The sequence below is a fragment of the Channa argus genome, unplaced genomic scaffold, assembly GCF_033026475.1.
Source record: "Channa argus isolate prfri unplaced genomic scaffold, Channa argus male v1.0 Contig023, whole genome shotgun sequence".
NCBI classification, from domain to species: Eukaryota; Metazoa; Chordata; class Actinopteri; order Anabantiformes; family Channidae; genus Channa; species Channa argus.
In genome coordinates this window covers 369,419-388,297 of record NW_027125242.1, presented here as the reverse complement: position 1 = coordinate 388,297, position 18,879 = coordinate 369,419, and the positions used below count along the sequence as shown (strand labels likewise).

The following is an 18,879-nucleotide window of genomic DNA, read 5'->3' as shown; positions in this document are numbered from 1 at the left end:
GTGTGTGGGGGAAAGGGATTATTACATACCACTGTTCTTTGTAACATGGGCAGCAGGGCTGTGCAAGATAGGATTATCACTGTTATATGTGGAATTATTTGCAGTTTGGGCCAATAAGATTATACATTACAAAACTGAACCTGAGTTATTCCCTGAACTTCAGACTGAAGCTTAATTACTTTGCAGAAGGTTTACTCACCACCAGCAAGCAAAGACCTAAGTCCACAGGTTTTCTATGTGTGGTCAACAATTTTTTACGACTTTGCCAACTGCTTTTGAAAGTAAAATACAAGATTTACCTGTAATATATGGTGAGCCAGCAACTATAAAGTAATAATATAATATACCCATTTAGAAGCAAAGTAGACTTAAAAAATATATTAATGTTTTTTCCCTAGTGGTGACCTCCATGTAAATAACTATGTTCGACAGTAAGTGGCAGTGTAAAACTGCAGGATGAAGAGAAACGCGATGACCTGTGCATTGACTAATCAGTGTGCAAAGCACTTCCTGTTCACGTCCGACCAGCTTCTTCACTCGAAAAGACATCTGCTCATCGTAGCTGATAAAGATGCCGGGGTTCCTGAGGACCGTTGCTACTCGTGTTGCTCTTACCGTTAGAGGACACACCATTATTCAGCGGGCTAACCTCCAGACTAGACCGGCTAGGGAAAGGATCGGTCCAGTTGTAAGTTTTGCTATCAACAGCTAGCTAAGTTGACTTGACTTCAGGCTAACCAGGCTACCAGCTATTAGCTGTCCTTGGCTGACGAGGTCATAATTTTCAAGTGTTTAACGCAGCAGGCATTTTGTTTTAGAAAGCCGATGTATGTATTTAACCCGAGTAACTGAGTTAAAATGTCTCACTGCATGTTAGAAAAACTATATTAAGTCGCCACTTGCAGTTTTATGTATATTTTTTCCCAACAGCTAGCTAACGCTAACTGCTAGTAATGCTGGAGCTAATACCAGTATATTTGCCACAACATATTCAGTGCAGTCGTATAACGATAGATAATTAACCCCACCCTGGATATATATTCATGTGATCGGTGATTCTTAAGTTTTTCTAGTAATTATTTAATTTGTGAGTAACGTTAGGGTGGGGGGGGGGGGTGCTGTTTTTAGAATCTATGGCTTGAGGATTGATCCATCTGCCATTAACCAGTTTTTTAAAAAAAACTGTCAATGTAAAGATTCAGTTTACAGTGATAGTTGCCCTTAAATAAGTGGGGAAAAAAGTTACTTCTGAGTTAAATCTTAATTATATTGCTGTTGCTTTTTTAAAGTTAACATTAGCTACAGTAAAAACCAAAAAGTAAAAATGACCTGAATTAATGTATCATACATAAGTACACAATATGCTTAAGCAAATAACTTATAACTTACAGTTATCATTATTATAACTGTGCAATTTATATGGTTCTAAACCTGGATTGGTTTAGAATGCTGATGCTGGATTGTCAATCTGATGTACTTCTTTAGGGGTAGAAATCCCTACTTACTAACATGAATTGTTGATTAAAATAAAAACCCGGATATGATTGTTCTTTTCAAATCTGTGCCAACAGATCTTTGGCAGACTTCATAGATTATAATGAAGATGCTGATTAACTCTCAACTGACTGATTTGCTTTTATGTGTGTTTTCAAGGAAACTGTTGTTGCATTCACCATGTTCTCCTTGGCTCTCTTGGGGCCATCTGGATGGATCCTGGCCCACCTGGAGGACTATAAGAAGAAAGAGTAACCTGGACATTTTAACTGTTTCATAACTGGTGTAGCCAGCTTCCTATCTCCTGTTACAACCCGAGAACACCACCATCATGTTCTGCAGCAGAGTAGCAATATGGAACAAGTTTTACCCTAACTCCTCTACCTCCTTTCCCTTCAGAAAAATATGTTCTGATACTCTGAAACTATTGTGCATCTTCTCTCGTAAGGAGTATATTATAAGAATAAATTCCAAACACAATAATGTTGCTTGTTATGTGTGTGTTTTGTCTCTTTGGACAATTCTCGTAGGATCTTGTTTCTCAGGAGAACTCAAAATTATTTCTTCTTACAGAATACTGAGTAGTAATGGGAGGATTAAGCTTATTGAATGAGACTTTTAAAACTTGTAGCCACCCTCAGACTGGGGCTGAAGCACTATATCACCTTGGATAGTGGTGTCTAAAATTATACTAGTGAATATCTGAAATGTTGTTTTTCACTAGGAAATATTGAATTACAGATATCTGCAATATACATCTGGCTATTTAGATCTTAAATGCTATATCTTAAATGCTTTAAGGCAATGCAACCCCAGACAATATTATTAAGATTTTTTTTAACTTGATTGCTATACTGAACTTATACTATTTAGGGTCATGGGGCTGGAACCAATACCAGCTATCAATGATAGGAATAATCATCTTATGAATGTTCATAAGATGAAAACACACTGGTGAGTTGAGAAACAAAAAAAGGGCTAAAAAAACACAAAACAACTGCAAAAGGCCAGAAATGTTTCTCGGCTGAATAAAACCACCACTACACTGGAGTAGAAAAAGAGTCATGCAGTAAATTGGTACTATGTATTGCATATAACAGGTCTAAACATAACGGCGACTGTGGCACAGGAGGTAGAGCAGTCGTCCGTCAACCCCAGGGTTGTTGGTTTTTTCCCTGGCTCCTGAGGTCACATGTTGAAGTGTCTTTGAGCAAGACACTGAACCCCAACTTAGTTGCTCCTGGTAAGTGTTGGCCAGCTGCATAGCAGCTCCCCCATTGGAGTGTGTGTGTGACTGAGTGTGAATGGGTGAATGAGAAGCGGTATAAAGGCTATATAAGTGCAGTCCATTTACTATACCATAACTGTCAGTGCAAATAGTGCTTGTATGTGTTTTATTAATAATACTTTAATCTATTTTAAGTTTGGTATTCTTATGTTCCATTTGGGAAGGTATTACTTAGGCCTCTGGTCCAAATAACAAATAATAATAAATAATAAAATACAAAGTAAAAAAAATAATAAAAGTGCAACATCTTTCTATATGGCGGGATAAGCTGATTGAGCTTACTATCTGCCACACTTCATTATAGCATTGGTAAGATAGATAGTCCATATTAGAACTTATCCTCCTCTCTGCCACAGCCTTCCGAATGTCCAGTTTCATGGATATGTCCAGCAACAGATTTCTGACAAGTGTGTTTAGTTTGTCTGCATTGCTATTCATGATAACAGTACACAGCTGTAAAGAACAGTGCACCCAATAAACCATGGATGTCAAACTCTGGGCCTCCAGCTCTGCTTCTTTTCTAACTACTCCTGCACTACCACCCACTGCTATTTACCTGGTTCAGCTGTGTTCAACCAATCAAAATCGAGCAGATAAGGATTAGATAAGGATAGATAGAAAACCAGCAGAGCTTGTGCCCTTCAAGGCCTGGAGTATAACATCCCTGCTATAGACTCAAACAACAACTTCGCAAGCATGTTGCACACAGATCAAAGTAGCAAAGCTTTTATGACGTGTTGGTGCAACCTTATAGCTGGGATTGGACAGGGTGGGGTTCACTGTATTGCCCAGAGACACTTTAAAGTATTCAAATATATGTACAAATTACTTTTGTGGGTGATGCTGCCACTACGGGGTTTAAAGGAATGTGGATACCTTGAATGAAAGGATATGAATGAATGGATAATAATTTCTGAAATTATACTTGAATCGATACGTATTATTATCACTATATTAGATAAACTGCTTGTCGTTCGCCACAGCGGAACGTATTCTGCACGTTGACTTGGCATGAGTTTATACGCCGGATGCTCTTCCTGCCGCATCCGGCACCAAGGTGGCTGGAAAACGCGAAACCCGGGGGCCTCTGCATCCCAAACCAATGTTCTACCAGTAATATATAATAATAATAATAATAATAATAATAATAATAATAATAATAATAATAATAATAATAATAATAATAATAATAATAATAATAATGTTACAATTACTAATAATATTATTGTTGTTGTGATATAGCCCACGCGGACTTCCATACCTTCCACGCGAAATCACTTGACCGGTAGTTGGTCATGTGAGAAAACAGGCGTCCGCTAGCATCAACACACTTCTCGTTTGACAAACAGCGTATTTTAGTAGGTAAAACACCTTCTTGTTGCGCTTTGTTTTTCTCGTTAAACTATCAGCAGTGACATAAACTGACTTCTCTGCAGTAAATGTACAGCGCAACTAAACTTTGTAGAATCTGCCTTGTTGAAGTTGCTTCGTTTAGTGACTCCATTGCTTTGCCAAACTCGATTGAGATATCAGACAATTTAGGAGAGTGCTGCTCGTAGATGTGGAACTGTTCCTAAGCCTCAGAAGTAGATAGAAGCCAACACCTGTGTGACAAACGTACAATTGAAAGACATTTAGAAAAATCAACGTTTTGTGACTCATTAAATTACACCAGAAATGAGCTAGCAAGGCACACGGACAGTCGACAGTATTTGAAGGTAGTTTGGTGTGTTTTCTCCTGGCAGTACTGTATGTCCATCAGATTACCTGTAAAAAATTAAAGGTATTGTCACTGATTTTCATGCTTTAAGAAAACATTGACATAACTTTAACATATTGTGTGTATTTGTTAGGAAAGCCAGTAAAATGAGGCTGGTAATTCTGGACGACTATGAACTGGCCAGTGAGTGGGCAGCAAAATACATTCGTAACAGAATCATCCAGTTCAAGCCCTCTGCTGAAAGATACTTCACACTGGGCTTACCCACAGGTGACTGTCTTCACCAGCGCACCAGTAGTACTTTATTTGGAAAACAATTACTGCAGTGTATTTATATGGATTCTTTCATTTCAGGGAGTACTCCTTATGGGTGTTACCAGAAGTTAATTGAGTACTACAGAAATGGAGATATTTCATTCAAATATGTGAAAACTTTCAACATGGATGAATATGTAGGTAAGTTAAATGATTTTTGGACTTATTCCATTCAGCTTCAAACAGCCTTGTCATATGATTTGAAGTGTTTCAGAGAAAATTCTCAACAACAACAAATTTGAGACTATTCGTTTGGAGACTGGATTTTGGCATTGCAGCTCACTGCTGTAAAAAGGCTGACACTTTGTCCTCCAGGTTTACCTCGTGCTCATCCAGAGAGCTACCACTCTTACATGTGGAACAACTTCTTCAAGCACATCGACATCAATCCAACCAATGCTCACATCCTGGACGGAAATGCAGAGGATCTGGATGCTGAATGTCAAGCCTATGAGCAGAAGATTGCAGAGGCTGGAGGAATAGAATTGTTTGTGGGAGGTAAGTGAACAATTTTTATATTTTTGTCTATTGAAAATGTCATATGGTCTCTTGTAAAGACTCTCTCTCTGTCAGTCTTAGTTTGGTTTCTTTTAATTGTCTTTTTGTAGGTATTGGCCCTGATGGTCACATTGCATTCAATGAGCCAGGCTCCAGCCTTGTTTCCAGGACCAGAGTGAAAACCCTGGCTAAAGACACCATTGTTGCCAATGCTCGTTTCTTTGGTAATGACCTTGCCAAGGTTCCCACCATGGCTTTGACTGTGGGAGTAGGAACTGTCATGAATGCCAAGGAGGTCAGATTGAAAGGCAGCTAATTTATTCCACTATAGTCTTGCAATAACATAATCTTATGTGACCAAATTTAATGGTCCTATTAATGGTCTTATTAGAGAATTGAGTGCTGTTTATGCATATGAAACAGGCTTACGGTAATTTTCCTGCTTTCTACAGTGTTTATAGTTTACCACACAGAATATGACTATACTGTAAGAAATGCAGGCCATGCTGTACAGCCCTCATTCATTTGAGAAAATGTAATTCAAAGTTCAACTGTGAATCATATCACTGGAAGAGAAAGAAGACAAGTCATGCATTGGTTTGTTCAGTGACTGGCTTTCTTTACAAATTGTTAATTGAGAAAAGTGTTTTAGTTTTTTGACTTTAAAGAAAAAAGTGATGACTTAGTGATCTATGGATTTCCTCTGAGATCCTTAAAGGAGTAGGTCATGGCTAAAATTGATCAAAATGGACTTAAATACACTGTTTGCTGACTCTTATGTTGACCGACAGATTAGGACAGTGGGTATGCATTTGTGTTTTGATTGAATTCCCTTATTCTGCAGTTTTTATCCATGTACTTTAGTTCATACATGTGTGCTTCATTGTGAAATCCTAAAATTCAAGTCTGACACAACTATTAGTTTGTTTGAACTTATAGCCCCCAGCATAGCTCAGGAGAACAGATTCAGAATCTATGTAGCCCAGTGCCACTGTTGCGGTGTAATGAGTCTCATGGAACTCTGAAATGCATTTTTAGATGGACGAGGCTCACAAAACCCTCACAAAAATGTGTGATTTCATCTACATATTTTTCTAACAACCATATTCGGAGCTTTCTTATTAAGGTAATATGAGGACCCATCATCACAAAAGTTAAGCTGGAGCTTAAAACACAAAATGGCTTCCTCAACATGCATGTTTGATGTATCAGATTGATGTCCTTTAAAAATTCAGCACTGCCCTCTACTGTTCAAGGATATATATGAAGGCTAATTTGACTTATTTTTGTAAACAAATCCCATATTTAGCTCAAATCCAACATGAATTATGTCCACAATCACTGTCAAACCAGTATTTGCAACATTTATTAATATGTTCCTACTTACCTGGTTCTGACTAATTATTACACTGTTGTCCTCTGCTCAGGTGATGATCCTGATCATAGGGGCGCACAAAGCGTTTGCTCTGTATAAAGCAATAGAGGAGGGAGTCAACCACATGTGGACAGTTTCCGCTTTCCAGCAGCACCCGCGCACCATATTTGTCTGTGACGAAGATGCCACCTTGGAGCTTCGAGTAAAAACTGTAAAATACTTCAAAGGTATCACAAATACAATCTTTATTCTGTTTAATGAGAGTAGCCTCTTTAATTTAGTTTTAGTGTAAAAATGTAATACAAATATGATCATAACAGGTTTAAGGCAATGTAACCCCAGACAAACATACTTTTTTACAGTCCCATGGTTTAACAAAAATTAGGACAAAAAAGGGGGGAAAAAATCCGTAGGAAGGACATAGTTCCTGTTGCACAATAGTGAAAATTTGCATCAATTTAATTTAACAATTTAGAGTAAAAAAAAAAAAAATTCAACATATTTATTCAATTGTTCTTTAATCTAAAATTTTTCATTCATTTATTGGGGGTGCAAACTTTTGCACAAACATAATTTTCATTATTTTTCTTGCTAAGTGTGCATTAACTATTATGTTAATCGAAAATAAACTTTGTTTTACTATTTGACATTTCAAAATAAGTGGATGTAAATATTTGCACCGATCTTATTTACTCTGTTTTTACTTTTTTCCTTGTAGGTTTAATGCATGTTCATAACAAACTGGTGGACCCAGTTCACAGTATAAAGGACCAGTAAAACATGAGAACTGAAGACATTTAAATTTTCAAAGATCCCTGGACCCACTATGAATGGACAAAACCATTAATCTGGCTAATGTTCTTCAACTGATTCAGCTGATTCAGCTGCTCTTTTTACTTCTCAGCCAGTCAGCCCTAACTGTAAATTGATTATTCATAGGCTCTAATGCCTTTGGAAAATGTTGACCTCAGACTGTTACATATGTCATATATCGTGATGAGAACGAGGAAAATGAGAGGTGTCTTGCATTTGAGATGTAATAACGACATGCAGATTTTTCATCTGAGATTCTTTGTTACCAGTTTAATTGCATCTGTTGACCTTCTCTGGGTCTGGTATGAGGACTCTTCACTCAGCAAAAAATCGAAGCCTTCAGAGTGTCTCTGTTCTCTGGGGGGGGAAAAACGTGAACTAGACATAGTGTATTAGTTATAGTCAAATTTCTTTCAGTTCCTTTAAAACAATGCATTTGGTTACATCTATTAAGCACCTTGTATGTATAGTCTCGCAGGATTAGACTATTTTCAGTGTAATGGTTTGATTTATTTATTTTTTCTTTAAACTCTTTAAATTTTGGGGGACTTACAACATTCCTACATTGCTTTTCTTTGACTCTGTCAGGTTACATAGATCTTACAGTCACTGTTTGTGCACCTACACATACTGTAGTGTTTAACCCTTAATAAAACATTGCTAAGAATCATTTGCCTAGATTTCTTATCTTTTATGAAGTCTAAGGGAGTTTTAACCATCATATGGAGAAGCAGTTTCAGCAGTGAGTGAAATCAAACATGTTAAAAACCATTTTTATGCTTTAATCTTTTGATGTAGTTCACTGTGGCAGTTGTATTTAAAGCTACAATATGCATCTTAAGCTAGTGCTATAAGGACACTAAAATTCCATAAATAAGCTGCAAAATTTACCAATAAATCAAAAATATTTTTTTTTACTTTTTTTGATTGTATAGAATGATGAGCCCTACTGAAAAATCTTTAGAAGGGAATATTTCTCACTGCTGTAAGGTGAATTACCATAACCTTTGATGGCACCTTTCTAAACGGACTATGGAAATGGAATGGAAATGGAAACTGAATATAAGATTAATACTGAGAAAAATTTGCATCACAGAAGTCCACTTTTTTCTGTGAATCTTCATTTCTATTGCAAACATGCAGCCGTGTGAAATTGTTTTTTGAGAAAAAATTGCTCAAATCTCAAAAAAGTTAAGGGCATATTGGGCATGTTGTTTTCTAATCACAACCTGTGAATAATGTAATGTGTGTTGTTTTTGTGACCTTTCTAAATTAAAGCAGTGTTCTGCTCTTTAGCAAAATGTTGTCTGTTATCGGTCTTTTGAGCAGAGAGATACCCGCTTTGTACTTTCCAGAAGTTTGACAGTGTTTTAATTCAGGACGGTGACAAAATTTTGACAACTGAGATCATGGAATGGTGACAATCCAAGTAGCTGGTAAGAGCACTGACAGAGTTTTTGCATACACCTGTAAACTAGCCAGAAAAGACAAAACTTTTTCATACATATATACATACATATCCATCATAGAAAGTTTTTTACTCTTTATGACCTCACATGTTTTTGTTGCACGTTATAGCCACTAGATGGAAGCAGTGTCCCATTACGTGCTTTTAGCTGTGGTAATAGGGAACAAAAATCACATCTTTATCAAAGCTGTTTGACATCAGACAAAATATGATGAATAATATGATCTAATTTCTAAAACTGTTACATCAGTCGAACTTGTACACAGTTCACATATAACTGCAGTAAACTGCACTCAGACTCTAAAATAGCCTGGGAAAACAGTTTAAAACTGTACAAAAAAGCCCTCAGTGATGCCAGAACAGCATATTATTCATCATTAATAGAAGAAAACAAGAACAACCCCCGGTTTTTGTTCAGCACTGTAGCCAGGCTGACTAAGAGCCATAGTTCTGTTGAGCCTACTATTCCCTTAACTCTGAGCAGCAATGACTTCATGACTTTCTTTATGAATAAAATTGTAGCTATTAGAGAAAGAATTCACCAGATCCTCCCCCCAAATATTACAGATAGATCTTCATGTACAGCAGTGCTAGAATCATCAATAAGGCCCCAATCCCTGTTAGACTGCTTTTTACCCATAGATCTTACTGAGCTAACTTCAATTATTACCTCACCTAAAGTAAAAACCCATCTGCTAGATTCTATTCCAACTGCACTGCTTAAATAAGCTTTACCCTTAATAGATACGTTCGTATTAGACATCATTAATCTATCTTTAGAAACAGGCTATGTACCACAGGCCTATAAGTTAGTTATAATTAAGCCATTACTTAAAAAACCCTGTCTTGACCCAGGTGTTTTAGCCAATTACAGACCAATATCCAATTTCCCCTTTATTTCTAAAATAATTGAAAAAGTAGTTGCAAACCAATTATGCAACCAACTGTACAGGAATAATTTGTATGAAGACTTTCAGTCAGGATTTAGAGTCATCATAGTACAGAAACAACGAGCTTCCCTTGGCCTCAGATAATGGGCTAGTCTCTATACTTGTTCTGTTAGATTTTGATGTTGGTCACAACATTTTATTACAGACACTGGAACATTAAATTGGGATTAAAGGAACTGCACTAGGTTGGTTTAAATCTTATCTATCTGACAACAAAATAAGGGACTCAGATCCTTGATACAGACCAGCCTCCACCTTGAACTCCTCTGTCACACCTACAGCACACCGCACCACGATCTTACAGCTCTCATACATATCCTACATCGCTCTAAATATACTTCTCTGCGACTGTAGACTGTCTCCTACTAATCTTTACTTCCTGCTCCACACCTTTTTATCCTCTTTCATTTTCAGCAATGTAAAGCGCTTTGAGTGCTAACACACTGGTAGGTAGAAAAGTGCTATAAAAGTGCAGACCATTTATATGTCACCCTATCTTCCTGCCTCTTCTCGAAGAAAGTTTTCACTACAGCCATGTCCATCATCTTTGCAAAGTCTTCCACCATCTGTCCTGTGTTCCTGTCCTGAAGACCAAACATGCCCATCACATTCTCATCACCTCTGTTCCCTTCACCTACATGTCCATTGAAATCTGCACCAATCACCACTCTCTCACCTCTGGCGATGCTCTGCATCACTTCATCTAACTCACTCCAGAATTTCTGATTCTCTTCTAACTCACATCCTACCTGTGGGGCATAACCAGTAACAACATTGAACATCACTCATTCAATTTACAGCGTCAGACTCATCAACTTATTTATGCCTCTTTTCACCTCCAGAACGTTCCTTAAAAACTCCTCTTTCAGGAGAACTACTACTCCATTTGTTTTCCTATCCAAACTATGGTAAAACAACTTGAACCCTGCTCATAAGCTTCTAGCCTTGGTACCTTTCCAGCTGGTCTCTTAGACTCACAGTATATTCACCTTCCTTCTCTGCATCTTGTGAACCACCTCTCTAGCCTTCCCAACATTCAAAGCCTCTACTGTCAGTCATACACTCTTGGCTTTCCTCTTCTCTCTCTCCCTATGGACACGCCTTCCTCCTCTCCTTCTTTGACCAACAGTAGCCCGGTAGCTGGCCTTTTAGCCAAGCCCTGCTTCTTGGACTTACTAATAAACAGGTTTAGAATGTGAATTATTTCATAAGAAGATGAACTCTGCAAACAATAACCAAACACATGCAATTTGTCTGTTTCAACTCCAACACTGACTTTGTCCAATTACAATTATTGCTTGTCAGTGTTTCACTATGATTAGCACTGGAAGTAACTGGATTATATGACTGTTAACAAGTCCAAACTATCCACCAATCACTAATGTGATGTTTCAAGTACATAAAAAAGTATACACAATCATATTCAAACATTCAGGTTAAACAAAGAAAGACTGTCAACATCAGACTTGGTCTTTACATCCTGATGTCAAAATCATATCTATCTATCTATCTGTCCGTTGACCTGACCATTAAGGTCACAAAACAAAACTAGCCTAAGAGAAGCTCAGAGGAAAAGACAACCTAGGAAAAAAAGGGAACCATTCTACAACTAAAGAAACAGATTGGATTAACTACATGAACTGTCTGTCTCTAAAACTGGGTTTAAGAAAATTGGAGAAGAGCAAAAAGAGAAGACACAAGACCCAGGATGCAGGGAAGAAACACTGTGGAGACGAACAGGAGACATCCAGGGTCTGCAGAACTGTACTGTGAACTAAACTGTAACAACGGATAAGATAGGATAGAATAGCAGTTAGGAAAATGGACCTGGGGAGACTCCAACACGGAGAAGGGAAACAAATGATGGGCTCAAGATTCAAGCAGAGACTTCCAACAACCAATTTTTAAATTTTTGATTTTTATAATCTTCAATTAGCCATATTCTTGAACCAAGGAGGTTGTGAGTAGACCAGTAGTCAAGATAGGGAAAGAATAGACATGTCTAACGGATTTTGCATTGTTGATTTTATCATTTTAAACACTTTTATTGTTTGCTGTTAGTTTTTACATCTGCTAAATAAAGTACATCTGCAGTTAAAGTAAAAGCTTCCTTGCTCAAACTGTAATTTTATAAGGTTTCCTTAAAGTATCCGTAGCCTCTCCTCGCTGATGTAAAAGAAATAAAAGAAAAGAAGAAAGAAAAGAAGAAAATATATAAGAAATCAGAAATACTTTATTAATTTTATTAATAACTTTAAATGCTTTCGTCGCAGTTATAAAGATTGATGGCCAGGAATGACTTCCTGTGGGACTCAGTATTTCATTTTAGGTAGAAAGCGCTATATAAGTGCAGACCATTACTTTTGTAGTCTTGCACTGAAGGTGCTCCTTTGTGTCACCATCATGTCGCACAGTGGATGGGAGCCAGAGGATGGGGGACTGGAGCCTATCCCATTTGTCATAGGGTGAGAGTTGGGGTCTACCATGGACAGGTCTCCAGTCTATCTCAGGGTCATACATACACAGACAGACAACAATTCACACTCACATCTCACACGCTCACACCTACAAGCAATTACAGTCACCAATTAACCTAACATGCATGTCCTTGGGTGGCAGCCTGGTGGTGGAGTGGTTTGCGCTGCTGCCTGACAGGTTGCAGGTTTGTGACCCCAACCGACTGTGGCCCTCCTGTGTGGAGTTTGCATACAAACATTGCATGTCTGACTGGTTAGCTCAGTCAGTTAAAAGGTGGTGGTAAAAACCCCAAGATAGTCTGCACTTATTAGTTCTTTTCTACTTATTGGCACTCAAAGCACTTTAAACTGCTTTACATTCACATGACCACTCTACCTTCCTGGACCACAGTCATCCCAGTTCCTACTACTCTTATGTTGAAATTTCAGAACAGAGAAAAATACAAGACATATAAACATCAAGCTCCACTAGGAACCATATTTAACCTTACCTGATAACAAGGGTGCCTCGGTCCAATGTTTTCATTTCATCATGTTTGACTACAGTTGTCTTCAGTTTTTGTTTAACAGTGTTATGTGAGAAAATTTCAGGTAAGAGCTATTACTTTTAGATTGTGGCACCTGGCATCAAAGCAAGATTGTTCTTGTGGTAGGGACAGTAGCTTGAAGTGAATGTGTTTGTCTCTAGATTTTCTTTGCTTTGTCTCCATCTAACACAGTTATGATGATGAAGGCCATAAAAGCTTCTTTTGGTAAGTTATTCAAAATACAGTATACCTACATAAAATAGAGATAATTAGTAAGTGCACAACTTCCAGAGCACGACTGCAGGCCTTAGTCAGGCCTCACTGTATTACCCCATAAAACAATAGGTGATTTGTGGTGATTGTGCAATGCCATTTTTTTCTTTAGTATGTGCCTCATGATCTTCTGTTCATTCATGAACAGCTGAACTGCTACATGTTGCAATCATCCCTTTCCATTTTATCTCTTCCCTCCACAGAAAAGGGTCCAAGCTTTCAGTGGAAGATGGAGTAGAGGGGGTAGGGGGTACTCCTTTAAAAGAACGGCTTGCAGTGCTTCCTGTGGGTGGCATATAGAACTGAAGGAGTGATATTAATGTTAGATGGGCTACTAAGATTAACTTTATGATTTATTAAAGCTGATAGATTCAGAGCATTTTCTTTCTTGAAGACATTTGGAAGCTATCTTTATCCCTCTCTCAGTTAGGAGGTGGTGAAAGAGTGTCTTACTCTGATGGCCGGTTTAGACTTTGTTTTCAAATAATAATAATTTAATTTAGGAAACACAGTGACACACCTTTGAAAAAGCACAATTACAGATAACAAAATAACAGAGGGTGGCTGTAGCTCAGTTTGTATGCCAGTCGTCTACAGGGTCAGTGGTTGGAACCCTGCTCCCGGCTATATGTCGAAGTGACATAGACATAGCAACGAGACACTGACAGCTCATTCTCATCCCTAGCTGTGCAGTGCCGGTCCAAGCCCAGTAGAAATAGGGAGGGTTGTGTCAGGAAGGGCATCCGTCGTAAAAACTGTGCCAAATGAACATGTGGACAATGATCCGTTGTGGCAAACCTGAACTCATGGGATAAGGATAAAAAAGAAAAAAAAAACAGATAACAAAATGACACTTCAGTAAAAAAATTCAAACCATTTCAGGAAAAAAAATTGTTTATCAAATGTCTGTTATGTTAGTTTATTCTTAAAACAAGGGAAAAGCCAATACAAGTAAGCAAATACCACAGCTTATAAAGTCCATGTACTGCATAACAGTACATGTTGTACTGTGTGGCTGGGTAAAAACAAAACACATCTGAATACGTTTGAGGAAAGATCAGTGTAAAATAACTAGCACATGAGTTTGTATAACTTTGATCTTTCTTCCTGACATTCATTCTGAAGCACTTAGTCAGGAAGTTGTTCAAAAAATATCCCAAATTGCCATAAATTCTGATTACTTACTTACTTACTTACTACTTACTTAAGACTATCGTAAAAAGTTAAGGCCATTTGTGTTTAAAACCAATAAATTGTCTCTGCTCACTGGGAATTTATGTCAGTCTTGTTGAAATATGGTTAATTTAGAAAGAATTTAGAAAATGAAAGCAATTCATTAAGATCAGTAGACCTTTATTATCATTGGTAATTGGTCAGGGTCATGGTTAAGTAATAGGAAATGAACTGTGGATTATAGTTACAATTTACAATGTTTTCTTGACCTTCCCCTACCATCCACCCTAACCTTCTCCCTCTATGAACTTTGTTGATTTATTACAACATAGTTTCTGCAAATAAATTGAATGGATAGTTTTTTTTAATATATGATAAGAACTGTAGTTCATTGAGGCTTTGCGGCTGTTTGGTGGGTGAACAATATGGAGAAGACTGTGGAAGGAGCCGCTTGTGCATTTGGGTATGGCAATTCAATTCAACTTTACTTATATAGCGCCAATTCACAACAAAGTCATCTCAGGGCACTTTACAGAATAAAGTCAAAATTATAAAGATGTATAGAGAGAACCCAACAATTTCCCCTGGAGCAAGCCATAGGCAACAGTGGAGAGGAAAAACTCCCTTTAACGGAAGAAACCTCCAGCAGAACCAGGCTCAGGGGGGACGGCCATCTGCCTCGACCGGTTGGGGTGAGTGGAAAGGGGAGAGAGAAAAGAACAGAGCAACAAAAAGCAACAACAAAACATCGGGCAGATTGGTAGGACCAGTAGCTGCACGCTGGAAGACACACAGCTTCAAAGCCGGGGGACACCTGCAGAAAGGGACAGAGAGACGGGGACAGAGGAGGACAAAGACAACTACGGGAGAGAACACACAGAGTTAATGACATACAGTGGTGACAATTGCGGGGTGAGAGGAGAGATGGTCAAGAGGAGGACAGGAGCTCAGTGCATTGGGGGGTGGGTCCCCCAGCAGTCTAAGCCTATGGCAGCATAACTATAACTAACTATATGCTTTATTAAAGAGGAAGGTTTTAAGCCTAGACTTAGAAGGAGAGAGGGTGTCTGCTTCCCGAATCTGAACTGGGAGCTGGTTCCACAGGAGAGGAGCTTGATAGCTAAAGGCTCTACCTCCCATTCTACCTTTGGAAATTCTGGGAACCACAAGTAGGCCTGCATTCTGAGAGCGAAGTGGTCTACTGTGATGATATGGTGCTATGAGGTCTTCTATATATGATGGAGCCTGACCATTCAGAGCTTTATATGTAAGAAGCAGGGTTTTAAATTCTATTCTAGATTTAATGGGAAGCCAATGGAGAGAAGCTAGTGAAGGTGAAATATGATCTCTCTTGCTAGTTCCAGTCAGCACTCTTGCTGCAGCATTTTGGATTAATTGCAGGCTCTTTAGGGAGTCACCAACGATCTTCTCATGGCCTCAGATAATGGACTCATCTCTATACTTGTTCTGTTAGATCTTAGTGCTGCATTTGATACCATTGATCATAACATTTTATTACAGAGACTGGAACATGAAATTGGAATTACAGGAACTGCACTAGGTTGGTTTAAATCTTATCTAATAGATTTCAATTTGTTCATGTTAATGATGAATCCTCCATGCACACAAAGGTTAGCTATGGAGTTCCACAAGGCTCTGTGATAGGACCAATACTTTTTACTTTATATATGTCTCCTTTAGGCAACATTATTAGAAAACACTCCATAAATTTCCACTGCTATGCTGATGAAACCCAGCTATATTTATCTATGGAACCAGATAAAAATAATCAGTTAATAAAGCTTCAAGCCTACAAGACATAAAGGCCTGGATGTCCCACAATTTTTTACTTTTAAACTCAGACAAAACTGAAGTCATAGTATTTGGGCCCAAAAATCGCAGAGATATGATGTCCAACCATATTGTTACCCTAGATGGCATAAGTCTGGCCTCCAGTACTACTGCAAGGAACCTTGGAGTTATTTTTGATCAGGATCTGTCCTTTAAGTCACATATAAAACAAATCTCTAGAACAGCCTTCTTCCACCTACGGAATATTGCCAAAATTAGGAGCATCCTGTCTCAAAGTGATGCCGAAAAACTAGTCCATGCATTTGTTACCTCTAGGTTGGACTACTGTAATTCCCTACTTTCAGGATGCCCCAGTAACTCCCTAAAGAGCATGCAATTAATCCAAAATGCTGCAGCAAGAGTGCTGACTGGAATTAGCAAGAGAGATCATATTTCACCTTCCCTAGCTTCTCTCCATTGGCTTCCCATTAAATCTAGAATAGAATTTAAAACCCTGCTTCTTACATATAAAGCTCTGGTCAGGCTCCATCATATATAGAAGATCTCATAGCACCATATCATCCCAGTAAATGGTAAATGTTCTGCACTTATATAGCGCTTTTCTACCTGTTGGCACTCAAAGTGCTTTACACTGCTTCTTATTTACCCATTCACAATCACACACACATTCATACACTCACTGGGAGCAACTAAGTTGGGGTTCAGTGTCTTGCTCAAGGACACTTCGACATGTGACTGGAGGAGCCGGGGATTGAACCAACAACTGTGAGATTGGTGGACAACCGCTCTACCTTCCTGCGCCACAGTCGCCCCAGACCACTTCGCTCTCAGAATGCAGGCCTACTTGTGGTTCCCAGAATTTCCAAAAGTATAATGGGAGGTAGAGCCTTTAGCTATCAAGCTCCTCTCTTGTGGAACCAGCTCCCAGTTCAGATTCGGGAAGCAGACACCCTCTCTACTTTTAAGTCTAGGCTTAAAACCTTCCTTTTTAATAAAGCATATAGTTAGTTATAGTTATGCTGCCATAGGCTTAGACTGCTGGGGGACCCACCCCCCAATGCACTGAGCTCCTTTCCTCCTCTTGACCATCTCTCCTCTCCTCTCACCCCGCAATTGTCACCACTGTATGTCATTAACTCTGTGTGTTCTCTCCCATAGCTGTCTATGTCCTCCTCTGTCCCCCTCTCTCTGTCCCTTTCTGCAGGTGTCCCCCGGCTTTGAAGCTGTGTGTCTTCCAGCGTGCAGCTACTGGTCCTACCAATCTGCCCGATGTTTTGTTGTTGCTTTTTGTTGCTCTGTTCTTTTCTCTCTCCCCTTTCCACTCACCCCAACCGGTCGAGGCAGATGGCCGTCCAGCCTGAGCCTGGTTCTGCTGGAGGTTTCTTCCGTTAAAGGGAGTTTTTCCTCTCCACTGTTGCCTATGGCTTGCTCCAGGGGGAATTGTTGGGTTCTCTTTATATATCTTTATAATCTGGACTTTATTCTGTAAAGTGCCCTGAGATGACTTTGTTGTGAATTGGCGCTATATAAATAAAGTTGAATTGAATTGAATTGAATTGGTCAGATTTGGCAGGGGACCAGAGAAAATTACGGAGTCCGACATTGTTTTTGCAAAGTTACACACCGATTCAACATTCATTTTAGTGACCTCCGATTTGCGTAATCGGGCGTCATTAACTCCCACGTGAATAATAATATTACTGTATTTACGTTTATCCTTAGCCAGGAGTTTCAAATATGATTCAACGTCGCCCGCTCTGGCCCCAGGGAGACATTTGACTATGGTTGCTGGAGTCTCTAACTTTAACGTTTCTGACTATAGAGCTGCCAATTACCAGAGTTGGTTTCTCAGTGGGTGTGTCGCTGAGTGGGGAAAATCGATTAGAAACGTGAACCGACTTGTATCTTAAGGAGCCAGGATTAAACCAAAAACAATGGAGTTGGTGGACAGTTGCTCAACCTCCTGCGCCTCGCCCCAGTGAGGTGAGTGTTGTGGCAGGGGGAGCTGAAGAGGCACAGGAACTCCAGCAATACACATGGTGACTTTTGTTGTTGCTTTTTGTTACTCTTTTCTCTTCACTCATCCCAACTGGTCAAGGCAGAAGGCTGCCCACCCTGAGCCTGGTTCTGCTGGAGGTTTCTTCTTTCTCCACTGTTGCCTAGAGCTTGGTCAAGGGGGAATTGTTGGTTTTTTTCTAGACATTTTTATACTTTATTAGCAAATTGGAGATTTGAGAAATTTGAGCAGAGAACAGGTGACTGATTGAGCAGGTGCAGGACTGTACCATTGCAGGTTGGGGGAAATCAGGACAAGCAGGCGTAATATTGGGTCAGCAGAGAGATCAAGCCAGAACCAGAAGTGGAAACTGAAGCGTAGAGGCGATCTTGATCGTATCTGATGGTCAAACAATTATCCACTCCTGAGATCATTGTATGACAAACATTTAACATTTATTGTATTCCATGTTTTGTCAACTTTGCCGATAACGGACTAATTCTACAATACACGTTTATGAATAGTAATTTCACAAACACGTTCACGAATCAATTCGATTAAACAAGTTTCTCAAAGTGGTTCCTAAATCCACAGAACACGATAAGAAACCATGTACTTCCACAGCTACACACCGAACCTTTCAATTCGGCTTCGTTGCGGTCTGCACTATTTTGAAGTCAGTTCCTTTATTGCAGTCACT

General features: G+C 39.0%; 1 protein-coding gene and 1 long non-coding RNA gene across 5 annotated transcripts; both read left to right on the top strand.

Annotated features, from left to right (window-relative positions):
• Positions 1–363: 363 nt before the first annotated feature.
• On the top strand, positions 364–1,977 carry LOC137115702 (uncharacterized). Its single transcript, XR_010913553.1, has 2 exons — positions 364–688; positions 1,654–1,977. It is a non-coding gene; the product is annotated as an uncharacterized lncRNA (long non-coding RNA).
• Positions 1,978–4,007: 2,030 nt separating this feature from the next.
• LOC137115700 (glucosamine-6-phosphate isomerase 2) lies at positions 4,008–8,804 on the top strand. 4 transcript variants are annotated; one of them, XM_067495482.1, is made up of 7 exons: positions 4,008–4,144; positions 4,636–4,772; positions 4,857–4,958; positions 5,133–5,315; positions 5,426–5,610; positions 6,743–6,917; positions 7,409–8,804. In XM_067495482.1, exons 2-7 carry the CDS (start codon positions 4,649–4,651, stop codon positions 7,465–7,467), a joined length of 828 nt encoding a protein of 275 aa, XP_067351583.1. In that variant the 5' UTR covers positions 4,008–4,144; positions 4,636–4,648; the 3' UTR covers positions 7,468–8,804. The 4 variants fall into 4 exon arrangements, with proteins under 4 accessions (XP_067351583.1, XP_067351582.1, XP_067351586.1 ...); XM_067495481.1 differs by having other exon boundaries at positions 4,026–4,140; XM_067495483.1 differs by lacking the exon at positions 4,008–4,144 and adding an exon at positions 4,180–4,500.
• The last annotated feature ends 10,075 nt before the right edge of the window (positions 8,805–18,879 follow it).